The sequence below is a fragment of the Aythya fuligula genome, chromosome Z (genome assembly GCF_009819795.1).
Source record: "Aythya fuligula isolate bAytFul2 chromosome Z, bAytFul2.pri, whole genome shotgun sequence".
NCBI classification, from domain to species: domain Eukaryota; kingdom Metazoa; phylum Chordata; class Aves; order Anseriformes; family Anatidae; genus Aythya; species Aythya fuligula.
Window position 1 is genome coordinate 15,164,657 of NC_045593.1, and position 18,715 is coordinate 15,183,371.

Below are 18,715 nucleotides of genomic sequence, written 5' to 3' on the forward strand. Positions count from 1 at the left end.
AAGTCCTCCAGTAAACTCTACACTAAGCTCTACATCCAAACATCTTTTAAAGACCTCCAGGGGTGGTGACTCAACCACTTCCCTGGGCAGCCCATTCCAATGCCTAAAAACCGTTTCAGTAAAGAAGTTATTCCTAATATCCAACCTAAACCTCCCCTGGCACAACTTTAGCCCATTCCCCCTTGGGAGATTAGTCTGAGAAATACCAGAAGGAGGAAGAGAAAAAACCGTAAGTCTTGTTTAATGCAACAAATCTCTTTATAAATGCCAGTTTAGGAAGTAACTTCTTCAGTAAGTAACCAAGCGAACAGCACTGTTTATTGCACATGCTCAACATATTCTTTTTTCCTTCAGTCACAGGGCTTTCCTCATCATTAGAAACTGGCAGATATGAAAGGGCTGTAATTATTTCAATGAGCCTTCCTAGTTCAGTTCCTATTAACAAGTGCAAGTAAATACATAATATGCATCTACTAGAGCTCAAGTATGGGACAGAAAGGATAGTTTCATGATAGTACTTATTCAAAACATGAAATTTAGAGTTATTACTTGCCTTTAAAATTATAGCAAATACCATCAATCCAAGAACTCAAAAGCTACAGCATGTTAAAAAAAAAAAAAAAAAATCACACAAACTAATCCTAAATGAAAAGCTGAATGAAAAATGATACAATGAAGTAAAGCTTAAAGAAGTCTTATGCTATTAGCAAAGTCCATCTTTGATCTTTGTATCACCCCACACAAATCTTCTGGTTAAAAATAGGTTCATCTCACTCTAATCAATTGAGTGTAACTTATCATCGTATTTACAGGAGAAGTAGAGAGACCCGAATGCCTACATTGATTAATCCCATTCAGTTAACGCCTTCTCTCCCAACAGCTGCTAGTGTAATTTGGTCATCATGATGAGTAATATGAGAGATTAAAGTATTTCTATCTGTCTCAAGATGTACAATATTTAAAAATGTAAAATTTAAAAACGCATACTGTAGGATAGTAATAGCACAGAAAAGCATATTAAGAATCACCTTACCAATGGATCTCAAAATAAAGTAACCAAAAGAAAAATGTTTGCTGACTGGAAAGGCTTCTGATTGGATATATAAGAAGCGTCAAATGTATTTACTCGCAAGGAAATACAAATTCACTTTGCAGACAGTCCAAGTTAAATATGACTGCCAAATGAGGACAGCAAAAATGTCACAGTGGTCTACATGGTGTATGATGGCAAAAAGGTACACGTCAAAGGTAACAAAAAAAAAAAAAAAAAAAAAGAAAGCTACCCAAAGTTTTATTGCTTTCCAATTTTGAAAGCATGTTTTTTTCACGAATCTGAGGGAAGCCTAAACCTGAACAGAATGGAGACACATCTTCAAAAGCAATGCCAGATATGAAAAATAATGCCCAATAATACCCTCATAAGGGATACAAAATCTAAAGTCAGAATCATCTGGAGAACAAAGCAATGAAAGAAAGAATACACAGGTCTACAGGGTCCTTAGAAAAACTTAGAATACAACTTAATGTTCCAACGTTTCAGGAAACATGTTTGTGAATGCATCTCTTCTGCTAATGCAAAACGCTTTTCTATTGATGCCCAGAAACAATTCTGATAGGCTCCAATCATGACTTATCTTTGGAAACTGATGCTGACAGGAATCAAAGAAGCTCTGGACAATAAACTAAATATTGTGGTAAAATATTTCTGGAAAAAAAATTAACAGCTTTATTTTGAAGAGATTTTTTGCCCTGTGCAAAAAATATTTTTGATTTAATATTTAAGCAATGTCAAAGCATATTTTGTTGTATAAACTATAAATACATGTGATTTATCAACCCAGAATACTGCTTAAAAAGCACTTTTAGAATATACCAGGAAAAGCCTACCAAAAGCCAATGGGAGATGAGGTTAAAATAAAAATAAAGCTGGGAATGTATGGGAATGTAGCATAATAGGCTTTTTTTTTTTTTTTTTTTTTTGGAGGGGGGAAGTAGGGGGAGGGAACATAAACAAAACAAGTAAAATGAAAGAAATCAACAAAGCAAGTGGTGAATTGCTCCTGGTCATGATAACTCTTTTCAAGAATAAAGATTCTAGTTAATAGCTTTTAGATTCAGCATAGATGCAACCGTGTGAAATTTAATATCCTGAGATATCAATTTGGTCAGTTGAAATTAAAGTTTTTTGTTCGGTTGGTTGGTTGGTTTTTTGGGGGGGAGGGGGAATGAAAAAAAAACTATCTACTGATGAATCAGTAAGATTTTTTTTCCCCCTGACCATTTCAACTTACTGGCTATCACATGCATTTTGCTTATTTCCTAGGAATATTATAGAGTAGGGATCATTTAATATTTTTTCACTTGGATATTTTGAAGAATGCTTCTCTAGACTCTTCAATTTACAAAAGCAATGAAAAAGCACAAAAAAGCACAAAAAAAGCAATCCTTCCTACCTAAAATTTAGCCCACCCCCTTCTGCTTTCTAATGGGCCTTTCAGAAATAACTTGAGAAAAAAGGCTTTACCAGGTGCAGGAACATTTAACAGAGCTTTTGTAAAACCAAAGGACTGGGAAAGAAGAAAATCTCAAGACTTAAGTAATCTTGAATATACAAGTATAGGGACATGTAAATATAGTGATTTTTTTTTTTATGCAAAAGCATAAAGAGAATGTCTGTCTAAGGCAACCAAGCAGAACAGAACAAAGAATTTATCTGACAATTGAAATAAAAATATGGAGAGATTAAAAAATATATATATTAAACTATGCCTATGAGAGTACCTCTAAATACCATAAACCAGGCTAAAAATGCTTTTTTGTTTGTTTTGTTTTGTTTTTGTTTCCGTAGGTAATTCTGATAAAAATAGTACCGTAATGAAAGCCATTGAAAATATCCAACTTGTAAGTGATATGAAAAATACATATGTTATCTGATGTTAAAATCTAAAGTGTGTTCAAATAATGGATTAATGTTATCAGTTGCTTAAATAATAACGAGACTGGCTTATATTTTTATGATTCAAACCTGCAGAACTATCTGCACAAATATGAGTTCTTCCTTCTAGGTGTATTCAAAATGGTAATGCTGAGACTGACAGAAATACTGAGAAAAATAATGCAGGCTATTTTCTATCATTATACGATGAGCTCCACACTATTTCACACCTTCCTTAAAGGTTTTTCTTCAGTTACAACTATACAAGAGTTGTTGCTCACTGAAGAAAAAGCATCATGCCTCAGCTGAAAACTTGACATTTTAAAGGCATAGACCCAAAAGGAATAAAACCCAGCTTACATAAATCAAGTTTAGTTTTTCACATTACTTCACACCAACATAACTTTAGAGGGCTGACTTCTTGTATTTTATTGCTTGGTGACAGCAGTATCCAAGGAAAACTGTTAACCTCAAGGTTGCATGTCCTCTATTATTATTTTTTTTTTAGAACCACAGAACGTCTTGGGTTGGAAGGGCTGTTTAAGATCATCTAGTTCCAAACCACCTGCCATGGGCAAGGACACCTCCCACCAGACCAGGTTGCCCAAAGCCCCATCCAGCCTGGCCTTGAACACTTTCAGGGATGGGGCATCCACAGCTTTTCTGGGCTGACTGTTCCAGTGTCTCACCACCCTCTGAGTGAAGAATTTCTTCCTTATGTCCAATCTAAATCTACCCTCTTTTGGCTTAAAACCATTATCCTTTGTCCTATCACTACATATCCTTGCAAAAAATCCCTCCCCAGCTTTCTTGTAGGCCCTTTTTGGTACCAAAAGACCACTGTAAGGCCTCCCTGGAGCCTTCTCTTCCCCAGACAGAACAACTATAAAGAGAGGCTGAGAGTTAAAGAAGAGGTGCTCCAGCCCTCCACTAACATGCCTTCCTCTGGATTCACTCTAATAGGTCCATTTTCTTCTTATACTGGATACCCCAGAGCTCAATGCAGGATTCCAGGTGGGCTCTCGCAAGAGCAGAGTAGATGAGGAGAATCACCTCCCTTGACCTGCTGACCATGATTTTTTTTTGATGCAGGCCAGGATACAGTTGGCTTTCTGGGCTGCAGGTACAGTTCACGCTGAGCCTCTCATCAACCAATACTCCCAAGTCCTTCTCCTCAGAGTTCAATGAGTTCTTCTCCCAGTCTGTATTTGTACTTGGGTCTGCCCTGACCCATCTTCTCAATGCTGCTTTTGCTTCAAGCCTTTTCTCCTTTCCCTGACTCTCAGTTACAAATATGTTTATATTATCCTCAATATGGTGCACTGTCAGTTATACAAACGTCTACTTACAGGAATCATCCAGTTGGCCAGGTCACCGTACTTAGACACCTGCATAGCTCCAAGCATCGTCAAATCAACATGGCCTCTGGCAAGAGAAGCAAAGTGTGTAATTAGCATATCATGTTCAAGTAACAGCCCACAACACTTTACATTTTTTTCCCAGAGTCTCATTGCATCACCTTTAAAATGGTATACCACAGACTTAGCAACCATTTTGTCACTCATAGGTTTTTGTTTTCTTCTAGATACATCACTGCTGCAAATTTTCCTGCCTGCCTACTGAGCCTCAGAAATGTTATTGTTTCTGTCTGGTTTTGGTTAATTGCATGCACAGACAATCAGCTCTGAACTCATACTTTTAAGTACACTCCTTCACATATTTACATGCACTCATTATCTTTTCAGAGCCATTAGGATTTAGTGTTTGTTTGCATCCAGCCTCCTTCCCGAAAAACAAACAAAAAACAGGTGCAGATGGTGAATTTCCATTAGGGAGGAGGAATGAGGATCATAGTTGCAAGCTGAACAAAGAGAATACACAATGTGCAAGCACAGATTAGATACTTGGAAATGACCAAAAAGTAGTTGTTAGAACCTAGTTATAAATGTGTTTATATATGTCCAGGTGGTGGTAGACACAAACATCACTATGGTATCTGTTAGTTAGTGTTTTTCAATTTCCAATAGCTAGACCTAATACTCTATAAACCACCACTGATTAAGTCCATGATCATTTTGCAGGCTGTTAAATGTTAACCACATTTCAAAGAATTACTAATGAGTTCAGCCACTGACTAAGTTTATTCTTTTAATGTTTCAAAAGATCAGGGTTTGTGTTGTTACATACCCTCTTATCATTGCAAATGATTCATCGCTAGAGAAATAAGAAGAACCAGGAAGAACAGTGACTGTCTCCTTACCTGTAAAAGAAATAAGATATTGCCTGTACATATTTTGTTTCTTTGACAAAAGAAGCTACAGCTATTAACCAAGAACACCGAGTTGGATTCTGTACAACTATGGACCCGATTACAATTAAGAATGTAAACCTAATCAATCATAATGGACAAGGAAGCAGTTTGTGACAGTTTTTAATAATAGGGTTGGCCAGTGTTTGACCACCAGCAGTCTCAAGCAAGGCAGCACTGAGACAAGAGGTTAAGAAATTTCTGTGGACTTCAGTTTTCTGCACTACCAAAACTGAAAAAGAGCATCTTCAGGAGATAGGCAGGTTGCAAAGAAGAATGAGCAGACCAGGCACAACACAGTCTACACTGATAATGATGTAGAACACACAAAAACAAATGATCTAGTCTAACCTTGCCTTAAGTGCAAAAGAAAAAGGGCTTCTGTGTGTTTCACTGTTCTTGGGTTAAACAATGGAGCATACTTGGAAATGTTTTTTTTGTTGTTGTTGTTGTTGTTGTTGTTGTTTTTTGACTCTGTCCAGAGCCGTCTCTCTCCTCTCCTGCCAGTACTTTGAAACAGTCTGAGGATCAACCATGTATTTAGGGTGCCCATAGAAAGTCAAAAGAAACACAACTGTGGATAAAATTATCCACCAAACATGAGATACTTTAGAGAAAAAAACAGACTTTAGCACCAGACGACACTGAGAAGATAAAGTTAGACAACAACAGCAGGGAAGAGACATCATTAAACAGTTTCCAGAAAACTGGGAAAAAGATGACAAAAAGGAAACAAAAAGGATGGGAAAGGGGAAGGAAACACTTCAGGCAAGTTGAAGCCGAGACCTAAGTTACCTGTTATAATTAATTGAGTTCAACTGGTGTATTACATACACCAAGATACTGTGAGGAAATAAAATCTTAATAGAAAAAAAATAGAGTTAAGGTTATACAAGCAGTCTTGCAGTCAGATCACAAGAATTCATCATGCAAACACCCAGAGCAGCTGTGAGACTGCCTGAAATGTCCTTCCCTACCAGGCAATCAAGGAATGGGAGAGATGATGCAGAAGATGCATGGAGTGAGAACCTCAGGAAAAAGAGACGAGCTAAGACAGTGCTGAGAAAAAAAAGGCTGAGGGCCAACGAACAATGTAACAAGAACACCATGTTACCCAGTTCTGGAAAATGCTTTCAAGAAGTCAGTGCTTGTAAACACATCTGCTGAAAGGCGGACAGAATCTACCTTGAAATTACTGTCAAGATAACCTGACTCTAACTGAGACATTCAGAAAATGGAACAGACAACAAAACTTATTTCAGAAAAATGCAATTACATTTGATAAAAAAAATGGCAAGAGCCCAGCCTTGAGTTTGTTTTGAAAACATGGAATTTGGGGCTGATACTGCTACTTTTCAGGCTATGAGCAAGAACAGAATTAAATTTTACTCCCTTGTAATTTAGGATCTATTCTTCTTTCTATTCTTTGTAATTTAGGATCTATTCTTCTAAATGTTTTGATAAATTTGGCGGAAAAGCACCTAGAGTGGTCATAATCCAAGTAAGTATCAGTGGGGTTTAGCAGTTCTGCGTGTTTCAGCAATGATACCAATAATAGTTTTGGTGACTGAACAGAGATTCACCTAATCTTGTGTTTTGTCTATTGCAACTTCAGAGAAAGATGTTAAGGAGCTTAACTTTAAATTACCAATACCAGAACAATCTGATTTCCATGTTGCATTCTAACATTTTATGCTACCTGCAAGATTCTGTCTTCAAAAATATTTGTCATAAACAAGATCATCTTGATATCCTTATAAAAGCAGAACATTTTTTTCAGTCTTTATCAAGTTCTTGGCTTTTTTTCCCATTATTACTCTGTTACTGTGTTCATTTCTAATGCACTTGTATTAGAAATTACCATTAAGTTCTAACAAGGGTCTATATTGTTTTACCTTTTATGATAAGTATTTTTATCTAAATATTTTTTTCCTTACAATGACACCTTCAGTATTTGTTTAAATCCTGAAAATAACTTCAATCATTAACTCAGCTTCCATGTACCCCTGATATTTTTCTTCATAAAATGTATCTCAACAGTTGAAACACTGGACTCAATTCCTTAATAATTTCTAATTTCTGATCAGAAGATGGCCTTAAATAGCTCCTTATTTAAAACATAATTCAGCAACAGAGAAATAACATAGCATAACATAACAGTATCAATTAGTTAAGCCAGGTAGCAAATGTTTCAAGTCAGTGAACAATTGCTGGACTGCACCATGATATTAAATTAAAAGCCCATTTGATGTCAGTGCTTTATTTCCTTTGGCTATTCAGAATTTAATTGGACTAGCTAATGGACACAGAGAAAGGTGCTTTCTACATATATATATATACATATATATATATTTACACACTTATATACATGCATACAGAAAGATAGAGAGACTTAAAAAAATAAGTCTAAGCTTGTCAGCTATGGGTCTACATTCTGTATCATTAGAATGAATGAGAATTCATAAGGTGTCATATAAGAATATATAAGGCCTACTTCAGTCTGTCAGAATGTAATATATAGGTTTAGTCTTATATAGAAAGAGAGAAGGGATGTGAGTACAACTTCCTATTAAGACAACAGAAATCAGATCACAGGCAGATGCAGTAAACCATAACAAGTTTGTATTTTCGCATTTTGTGGCTGCTTCTGAGGTGAAATGCCCCAAAAGAGCAGGAAGCAATATGAAGCTCAGATGGAGAAATACAGGGGAGCCATAGCAGGTGATAACATGTGGAAAAGGAACTTTCCTCCAGACAGAGCAGTCCCAGACCTGCTGCTCCTTTGTGTGCCTCCCCATCCCTGCTTTCACTTCATAACCTGAGACCTACACTCCACCCCCAGCGAACGGAAAGCAGCCTTCCAGCATTCTTGATCCCTCAGCAAGCTCCTTCCCCCAGCCCTGGCTACAGCTCCCTCCCCAAACATACAATCAGGCATCATGTACACAATTCACTGTACAGAAAGAAGCCAGGGCACTACTTACAGAATCTTTAAAAACATGTCCCACCCATAAATCATTGAAAAACATTTTCTAGAAGAACATGAAAAGGAACAGGGAAAAAAATATCCATATTCATGTAAAAGCTCCACTAAACAACCTCACTTCTGAAAAGGAAAATTGTACTCTTTACTGACTGGCCTGGAAAAGAGCTCCCTTCAGCAGCTACTAAAATGAACAAAAGCATAAGCTCTCTAACTAGAATATTAAATATCTCTATTGATCAAAGCCAACCTTCATTTCAAAGACTAAACCAAGCCAAATATGTTAATATTTATAAGTAAATAAACCAGGAGTCTGTTCAAATGCCAAATCAAAAGAAAAATTCTAAATTAACAATGAAGAATCATTTTCGATATATTAAATTGACTTAAAAGATTTTACCTGCATTAATCAGGTCTGGATCTACTTCACTTTCAAGTGGATAAGGACCCTGACAATAACACAGACATATGTCAGCTTTATATTACAATATCTTTGAGATACAATTCATGACTGCTTTACTATTTCTAATGCTTATTGCAGAAAACAGATCATCACAAACATCCATTTTTTTCCTCTTCAGCACAACACTATCCATGATGGTACAAGACAAAATTTACATCAACTAATGTATCAAGAGTGATGGATATACTGTTTAGAGGCTGTTAGAATCATTAAATAACCAGACTGGTTTTTTTTTTTGCTGTTGTGCGTTTTTTTTTTTCCTAACCAAACTGACAGACATTTTTCAGAAAGAGGTATTCAAGTGTAATATGGTAAAGCTTTACCACAGCAAAAATAGTATTCCCTTTTAAGTTTTATCACCATGCAATATTGCTTGAATATGATTTCTAGTAAAACTGTAATCAGGATGGGGACAGCAGCAGGGAATAAAACCTAGCAGCACAGCAAAGTAAGTATTGCAGATAAGGGACTATGATACATCCTTACCAAACCCAGGACTCCGTTTTCACTCTGTAAGTGAACAGTTATGTCTGGACTGATGAAGTTACTGGCCAACAGTGGGATTCCAATACCCAGATTAGCTGAAAAAAATCGGTCAAGGTGCAAAAAGGAATATATTTACTGTAAACTAGTAAATTAAACAAAGTTATTATTGGACTACCATTAGAACTGTTGTTTTCATAAACATTTCAATTTTTAGCAGGATGCCTCACATTTGTGCTGAATTATTTTGTCATTTGGACTAATTGCATTGAGTCAACATACTAAATAAAAACAAACAAAAAAGCAGTCCAACGAAGCTCCATTGATAATGCAGGTAAATTTTAAAAGAAATTCTTACGAAACTTTCAACTGCCAACAAGCTCTGCAGATATGCCTGAATAAATACTCCAGGTATCTTATGCTTTAACATCCCTTCTATTTCAACAGAGTGTTATTAAAATGCAAGAATTCCAGACTCTTGGAAAGACAAATAAAGAGCATGTTAATTAACTTTCATGAAACAAAAACAGCTGCAGCTACTCGTCTATCAAGTCATCATTTTAACCTATAGCACAGGTGGAGGATACCATACATGCCATCCTCAAACTCTAAAGCAGCCCGTCTGATGATCCTCTCCCTCACATTGTCTCCTTGTTTTTGTTTGGCTTTTGAGTCTTCAGGTTTTCGGATTGATAAGCGCTGCAAAACAAACAAAAAATAACCATAAGCAAAAATTAACATCCAGATTCTTGCTTCTCAAAACACAAAAGCCTGATCTGTGATTGCATTGAGATACTTCATCTAAGAATAATGTTATTTATCTATCTCTTACAAGAAAGATGTTTTGTCTATCTATTCAATCTTACCCAAGCCAACAGAGTCATCAGACAGCCCCAATGATATCTTTAGAGCATAATGTTATTTCTTTGTCTACATTGCCAAGTACCTTGTTCTTATTGTCAAGATATGTGATACATAGATGCAACTAGTTAAGAAGAGTAAGAGTGAAAGAAGGCACCAAGTATTAGTGCAGCTACTAGCAAATTTGACATTCATTGCCCCAGAGATACCTAAATAGATTTTTTTTTTTTTTTTAATGTCAGCCTAAAATTCACATACTGCTCTCTTTCTGCATTCATTTAATTCAGTGGTGCTATTCTGGATTTACATGCATGAAACAGACAATTGCCAGTCATGTAAAGATAATGGGAGTTAGGCAAGTACGTTTTCAGAAATAAGTCAATACAATCTTGCATAAAATGTGTCTGAAGTCTTTTTCCTGAAGTTTCCTGGCCTTAAATTGATGCTTCCAAAATCACATATATGTGAAAAATGCCCAGCATTCAAGATTTTTGTATGATCCTTTCTGTAGGTATTTCTTTACAGAAATTCTGTTCTTCATGCATGTTCCCCATGGGTATAAGACTGATCTGGACAAAATCACATCCTGCACCCACTGTGTCCTCACATTCACTCCTCACTAGGACATAATTGACAAATCTGGCAAAACTATCATCTGTTCCTTTTCATCACCACAAGATAATTTTTGCATCATTTTTTTTCCCTCTGTATTGGAGGTCAGTCTCCTCTTCGGCAGTCAGGAACAGTATTAGTCCTCTTGAGGTTCCTGATGACTTTATTTTATGCTTTGGCTATTTTTTCTAGGATCACTTCCCTTATATGTTATGGAAAAATTAGGATCAATCACCAAGGATTTTCCTCCACCAAACAGAAAGTCAGGTAGAAAGTATGACACAAACACTGTCCCTAACAGAGGGAACAAGCCTGAGCTCAGTTAGGCAGGAACCACTACCAGCAAGAATTACGATAGGCTTGCTGCTCTTTTTATTCCTTTTCTTCCCTCTTAGCACTTATACTCAATGTTTTCATATGGACAAACACTTCCTAATCTCTCATCCCTAATCTTTTATGGATAATCTCTTATGGATGAGTACATAAATCTGCCATTTTCTTCCCCTACGTATTAAAGAGCACTGCTAGAGTTACATAGAAGCACAAAAAAAGCACAAATAAAATTAATCTCTGTTACAACTTTGTTGCATAGTTTACAGTAGCATTTTTCTTTCTCTTGTTTTCTTTTTTTTTTCTTAAGCATATAGGAAAGAGGGCAGTTGACTAGGTGTCCACCCCCCCTTACACAGACAAGTCAAAGAAAATCAAGTAGCTTATGTACTTTGTTTAAAGGTCTCTCCTTGGAAGAGAATCACCACTTTATCCAATGCCAAACTGTAATCAGAACAGAAGTTTATTAAATACAAAATTGGTTTCTCCCCTGCAAGTTTAAAGCTTTTAAACTCTACAATAGGGTGTCAATTCAAAAGGATGAAATAGAGCAGTCTAACACAACACACCTGAGGAAAAATATGAGAGGTTTGATACTTCTCTTTCCAGTCAAATACTCAACAACAGGGAAAATGTTTTTGCAGAATGAGCAGATGCAACAACAACCAAGAGCATGTTTTAATGTTAACCTAAACAAGCTTACTTAGAGAAAAGGCCTTTTATGACTTCATAGGACTTTTTGACTTCAGTTTAATAGTAAAAGTTTAGTTATTACAATTCCTTTTTGCACTTTTTTTTTTTTTTTGGTCAAATGTTTCTTTGTTGTTGTTGTGTCATGTAGTTCACCCTCCACCAGCTCTTCTAATAAGATTTTGAATCATTCCCATCTCCAGGCTATGGATACACTGGAGAAACACATAATTTTTAATTGGACTTTAAGAGCATTGTCACATCACCAAGATGAATGGAGAGACATAGCCTGAGTGAGGCAAAGCCCAAAGAACAATTACATAATGGTCATTTTCTTGGAATTTTTCAGTGTTTGAATAATATTCCTGCAATTTGTAATAACTATTGATATATTTTATTCAGAAATGCCAATGCCTAGAAAAGTTCCCATTTAGTGAAAAGAAAAGTTCTGTGACCTCTGCAATGTAATGTAATTCACTGTGAGGCATGGAAGGGGCTGAGAATGGCCCTACCATATCAAAAGCTTCCCAATAGGAAAAAAAAAAAAAAAAAAAAAAAAAAAAAAGCACCTTATTGTCAAGTCCTGGTGTTCCCCTTTTGTCTACAGACGGAGAAATGGGGGAAAGAAGGAGAATGAAGAAAGATTTTCTATCAACGATTTTTCAACTGCAATAAAGTCATCAAGTACCACAGGCACTTGTTCTAGCTTATTTAGGGATTGAACCTAAGAGGCTGATGCATGAGACAAAAAAATCAATTCTCAGACTCTCATCTACCTACTAAGCACCTACCTAAGCTCCAGTACATAGGTTTGACAGGTTTTCACTGCTACCACTTAGTGGCTACAGTAAGAGTGCTGTAAATTCTAAAATGCAACCCAAGATAAGATATATCATGGCCAAGAAGCTGAGCTACTTACTTCAATTCTCTTCTCAAACTTCTCTCCTTGTATCAGGCGATCAACATAGATTTTGGGAACATGAATGTCTTCTGGGGCAAATGCTCCTATATCAACAATTTCTTCTACCTACAAAGAGAAAAAGAAAATATTTACAAACAATATTAAATGAGAGAGTTCATTAGCTGTTAAATTACAGTCAAATATACAGCAGATCAAATCACTGAAGAAAACCAAGAAATGGGACAAAACAGATATTCCATTTAAAATAGGCTATTTTTACTGCTTATCTTTCCTTTTCTTTCATATGCAGCAAAAAGCACACTTCCTTCAAAGGATATTTCTATATACATATTTGAAGTAGTTGATTTTTTAACCACCCTAGTTGTACAACTGTGCTTTTCTTGGAAAATCTCAGGTGCATAAAGTACATCTCATTCTGTCACAAAGCTCAAAAGACAAACACTGCGATGGGACTCTACCTTCATCAAACCACAGAGAAAATTTATGATGTTGAAGCAACGGATCTAAGATAGCATCTGAAATAATCTACTTGAAAGGAAATTAAATAGCTTCCAAACTGTCTTCTGTTGCCATCAGAAGCTAATTAAGCTTTCAGGAATATCTGAAAGAAGTCTAAGAATTCCCAAACAAGACCCCGCGTGTGACATATCAGTAGGGTTACATCTTTTGGCAGCCATCACCAGAGAAGCAACATTAAAGAACTTAAAATTCAATGTAACATCCTACTGTTACTGCACAATGTGATCAATAATAAAATCTATAGCGCATCTGATAGACAACTACCTCCCTACTGTGCCAAGCAGTGTGGCTATAAACAAACAAAAACAAATCCACCATAAAAGCAGCAGAGGGAGAAGAAATATTAACAGACTGAAGATCACAGGATCTGAAAAAGATGATCCCTAAAAAAAAAAAAAAAAAAAGCCATGGATGGGGTAAAAAAGCAGGAGGAGACAAGATGTGAATGATGTGAATGCTGTAAGGCAAAGGTTGCAAAGAGGAGGTTTTAACAGCCAGTGACACAAAACACAGGGCTCACAGATATCAGAATCACACATCCAGAAAGTGCAAGGCTACCTGAATTTTTACAAAAGGAGGAGAGATGATGAAATCAGTATTTTAAAAACTCAGTCCACTGTATTCAGGAAAAAAAATGGTGCAATTGCATCCATGTCCTCTCTAAATTGTCTCACTAAATTGAAGGTTATTACTTTATACATTTATTTTAAAGTTAATAAGGACACCAAGTCAAACACAGGGCAAGATGAAAAATCCTACAGCTGAAGATGTTCTCTAAGAGCTGGGACTACTACCATAACATGCTCAAAGGGAGGAAAATCAGGAGACTGACTTTGAAATGAAGCTATATATAAGCAGATGATCTGCTATCAGCAGAACTCCCAAATTCACCTTGCCTAATTATGTTTGTCTTCATTTATCAGGTTGAAAATTAGGTCTGGGGAATACTAATTGCTACTGATTTGAACTTCATCATAAAAAGAACTACTTTTATTTGCTTCAGTAGCTGAGGTTATAAAATCAAAATCTTTGCTAGCACAGTTCAACCAAATTCAACAGAACTATGCTGTCAGAAAACTTGACACACTGCATCCCTCCCCCTGTAGAATACACAGAATAAATAATTTATCCAACAATACCAGATTTTGTTATTAGTCACCCCATTCCCTTAATTGGTTAGCATTTTATCTCTTTGGAAACAGCCATCAGCAAGATAGCCTTTCCTCACAAGAACCATCAACATAATTATTTATTTTCTCAGTACATTATCCTAAATGAGTGTAACACTGACAAAATGTATTTTGCCCTAAGGGTTTTAAATGAGCCTAAGGATCCCTGCAGACTGGAACACCTTTGTGATCACAGACAGCCCTCTACCATTCTTACTGGTGTCCTGTAATTTCCATGTACTACCATTATGTCAAATGAGCGTCGAGTATAATTAAAATTAAGTATGTTTGAAATATGCATATAACAATAAAATGGAATTTTGAAAAGGGATTGTAATTTTGCCTGTAATACAAGAACACAAATTTGCAAGAATACAAATCATCCACTTCTGCAAGTAAAATTAATCAGCACATTTCTTTGGAAAAGTAAGAACTCTCATTGAGAAAGTACAAATGTGATCTGATTACTCCAACTCTCCTTCCAAACTGTGCTCACAGAGAAACTAGATGATGCTCCAGCTGAAACGCTGGAGGTTGCTGGCAGCCCACCTCTATCAGTGTTGCCAGTGCTGCTACCACAGATGAAGACAGGCCAACAAAACTGAAACTGGAAGTCTGATGGCTATGGGAAACAGCAACATAACTTTCTACTAAGCACTACTGTGACCAATGCAAGACATAACCTAATAAGCATCTTTCTAGATAAGAATGATAATCAAAAAATAAACATCTCTACAGCTGGGCATATTCAGTTCCCTCTCATACTGCATATTATTTTGTAAGTCTTTCCTGTAACACATCCATAGTCTAATTCTCAACCACCAGCAGACACCTAGGAGAAAACTTATATTAAAAATTAAAAGGATGTGTATGAATTGTATAAGACATATCTTTTTTCCCTGTTTTACTCTCAATTTTATTTGTCTTTCTGCTCTGTCTTTCCTCTATTTGCCTCAGGCTTTATTTTGTCACAGAGAAGAACCCGTGTAAACATCTGAAATCCATATATGACATCCTGCCCAAGAGACACACAAAAAAAAGTCTGACAAAGCCTAAATAGGGAACTAATCAGGGCAGACCACCTTTTGTACTTTTTTGAATTAGTGAATCAGACACTTTGGTACTGTTGATATTGTCTTGATCACATGTTCATTTTCAATTTTAACCTCAAAGTGATAGTAAGTTCACACATCTTTGCTCACACATCTTTTACAGGTGAAGCTGAAGAGTGACCATATGGGCTGAGTTCTCTCTTCTGGGAAGGTTCTGATTCATGACTCAAACATCCTTTCATTGGTTCAAGAGTTTCACAATATCAGTTTCCTTCCTTGGTGTAAATATCCTTGCAAATCTTGCTGATTGCTGACAATGGGAGCAGAATGAATAATTTCAAACATTTCTGAATACTGGTTTATCTGCAAGTACAAGCAGAACACAAAAGCTGTTCTCTGCTATGATTCACAAGAGCCTTCTGCCATTCTTTTTGGTATCTGCACTCATAGAATCAATGGTCACTTGTTTCAAAATATCACTTCCTTCTGCAATTTTCATCCACTTTCTCTTTTAAAGAAGTTTTAATTTTGCTTATGGAAATTCAGCTAATATTCTGAACTTTTAACTCAGAATTTCTAAAGGCTTCTAGAGAGAGAAAGGGAACCTTCAAGGTTATGAACTTCCAGTAAGATAACAAACACCAGTTCTAGAACAAAAATTGGAAAGGAAGTTATAATGACACATTTTTTCATGTCAAAACAACTTGAAACTTAAAAAATGGTTACTTTGAGAACTCACTTTTTAACCTGTTCGTGTTGTCTAATTAGGTATTTTATGATATGTGAAATGTTCTTAGCTATATCTGTTTTAAAACTCAGTTTTAATAATACTAAGCCTCACAGCCTCACATGTAAACATAATTTTTTATTATGACCAAAAACCTTATTATGATCAACAACAAGATAGGGGGAGACAATGTGGAGGGCTGGGGGCAGGTGATTAACAAAATCTATGCACTTATTTTTAAAATGGCTTTATTAAATTCCTCTAACACTGTCTTCACTATCCCAGTACCTTTCAGTTCATCAAACTAAAATAATAAAAACACCCACCAGAACATAACTAGCAAAAACATGACAACAAACAGAAGAAATAAAACAAATTTACCCCTTAGATGCTAGAGACAAGCTTATTAGAATGCTTCTTCAGTGCACTGCTGGAAGAGTCAGGATGTAGTTCCAAAATCCATTGTAACACTTATAAACTCATACAAAGTTTAAAGAAAGAGCTATGAGAAAAAGATGTGTCTGTTTGTCTACTCCAGAGAAGACTGAAGGTAGTCAGGAACTGTGATAAACCATTCCCCATAGCTAATACAAACAAGAAAAAAGTCAGTCTTAATTGATTTTAATTATTTAGACTGAGTATAACAAAAACCTTTGATATTGTAAAACGATGGAATATATACTCTGAAAATTGTCATTGGAAATTAAGAACAAACTATTCAGACTTACTGGGCTAGAGGGAAGAGCAAAGTAGGTTATTATTTACTCAGTTCTGCCTGAATGCAGGGAGATGAAATAGATGTTCTGAATTCTGTTCTGTCCTTTTCTGGTTTTGAGATCAGCCACACCATGAAATTTCAATTCCTGTTAAGTTTCCATTGTAATGAAATAACCATCAGTCTATTTCCATCCTGAAGAAGAGACTTTTACAACAACTTTAAAAGTGAACAACTACTCAGTAGTCTGATAAAGGTATGTCTTGGTCATAACCAGCCAGGTTGTGTTCATGTCAGACTTGGAATAAATTTCTTCATAAGCGTATCAAGACACGGGAACAGTAAAAATCTGTAAAGTGCAGATTTATTAGAGAACCTTTAGGCTAATGAGGCTGATCTGCGTCACACTGAAGGTCCAGTTAGTCCAGTAAGCCTCCATCTTGGCAAACAACAGAAGCTTAAAAGACAGCATGATACTCCTGGCTATCTCCTGCCAGTTTCTAGCACCTACAGTTTAGGAACCTCTTCAGTCAGAGGCTGCACATAGACCACCTTGCTTCATAGCTTCTGATGGACCACAAACTCGTCTAATAGTTTCCTCAACACCCAAATGATATCATATCATTGCATTTCTCAGTTTTAAATAGCATGAAAAATATTTGTGATAATATTCTTGTGATTTCACCGGGTAATTCCTTTTCTTGCAATACAGGAATAGGAGGCAGTTGGTTTTGATTCGTCTATTCTGTGCCAATGAATATTCTATGTATCTGAAGTATTTTCTGGTTTCTAGCAGACTTGTCCTCTGTGAGCACAGAAGAAAAACAGTGAGAGACGTTGCCAGTATTTTATATCTGAACATTATGGAAGCAAAACTGACATGAATCTTTTACATTTTCCATCATGCGGCTATAGATTCTTATAATTTAGGAGCCCCTGCTAGATTATACTCCTTTCACCTTTGTTTTCTCTGTTCTGTATCTCTTCAATTACCTTCACTTTTAGTTGCCTATGGCTTAATCTCTTTTCTCACATTTCTCTGTATCTGCTGCCTCCATTCCCTGCAACAGCCACTTTCCATTCCATGTACTTCACCTCTTCCTCCACGCTGTACTAGTGACAGCAAAGAAGTATATAGGCTGCATTAAATTACCTGCTCTTGGTACTCATGCATAGCTGTTCTGGCATAACACCTTGAAAGAAAAGAGGAAGCATACTTGATTATTTACAAAAACTGTCTATCTGTAAAGTTGTGTGCTTGTATGTATGAATGAAAAAAAAATATGAATAAATTAGCTGCTGGCCTCCAAAAAAGCTCTATCGCACACATAGAATTATACTTCAGAAATTTAGAAATTGTTCAACTTTTAGCACTACCAGGAACACAATATTCTTAAGTTTTAAGGAGAGAGAAGATACTAAAATTTCTCAAAGGAAAAGTAGTAAGACCATAACATTCTTAAACAATGCACTTTGCCTTTATTTTTTTTTTCATACATATATAACTGGGCAGTTTTATCCAAAATAATCACTTTAGGCATACTCACTGAAATGCTCTAGAAGTGCTTTTATAAAGAGTAGCAACTTCAGCAATAGATGCCTGTAATCAATACTGCCTGTAAATAAGTACTGTAAAAATGACTCTGTATGTACGAACTAAAACTTGCAGGTTTTTTTCCTCATGATGTTTGCAAAGTAGGTAACAAAGAAAAAAAACCAGCGTCTGCCAGATATTACTGGTTACTGAAATACTCCCTTAAATTGATGGAAATACTTGTTTGATTGGTTGTTTGCCCCGGTACCTAAAGGAGGCCTACAGGAAAGCTGGGGAGGGACTCTGTTAGGGAGTATAGCGATAGGACTGTGATAGGGGAATGGCTTTAAACTGAAAAAGAACAGGTTTAGATCAGGTATTAGGAAGAAATAGTTTACTATGAGAGAGCTGA

General features: G+C 36.1%; 1 protein-coding gene across 1 annotated transcript in view; it reads right to left on the bottom strand.

Moving 5' to 3' along the window:
• The window catches only part of OXCT1 (3-oxoacid CoA-transferase 1), an 88,501-nt gene that overhangs the window by 29,413 nt on the left and 40,373 nt on the right, over positions 1-18,715 (bottom strand). The window contains exons 8-13 of the mRNA XM_032205369.1: positions 12,585-12,692; positions 9,760-9,871; positions 9,176-9,270; positions 8,627-8,675; positions 5,123-5,195; positions 4,285-4,360 (exon numbers count right to left, since the gene is read on the bottom strand). Of these exons, the coding sequence (XP_032061260.1) occupies positions 4,285-4,360; positions 5,123-5,195; positions 8,627-8,675; positions 9,176-9,270; positions 9,760-9,871; positions 12,585-12,692 (513 nt within the window). The remainder of the gene's footprint in view (positions 1-4,284; positions 4,361-5,122; positions 5,196-8,626; positions 8,676-9,175; positions 9,271-9,759; positions 9,872-12,584; positions 12,693-18,715) is intronic.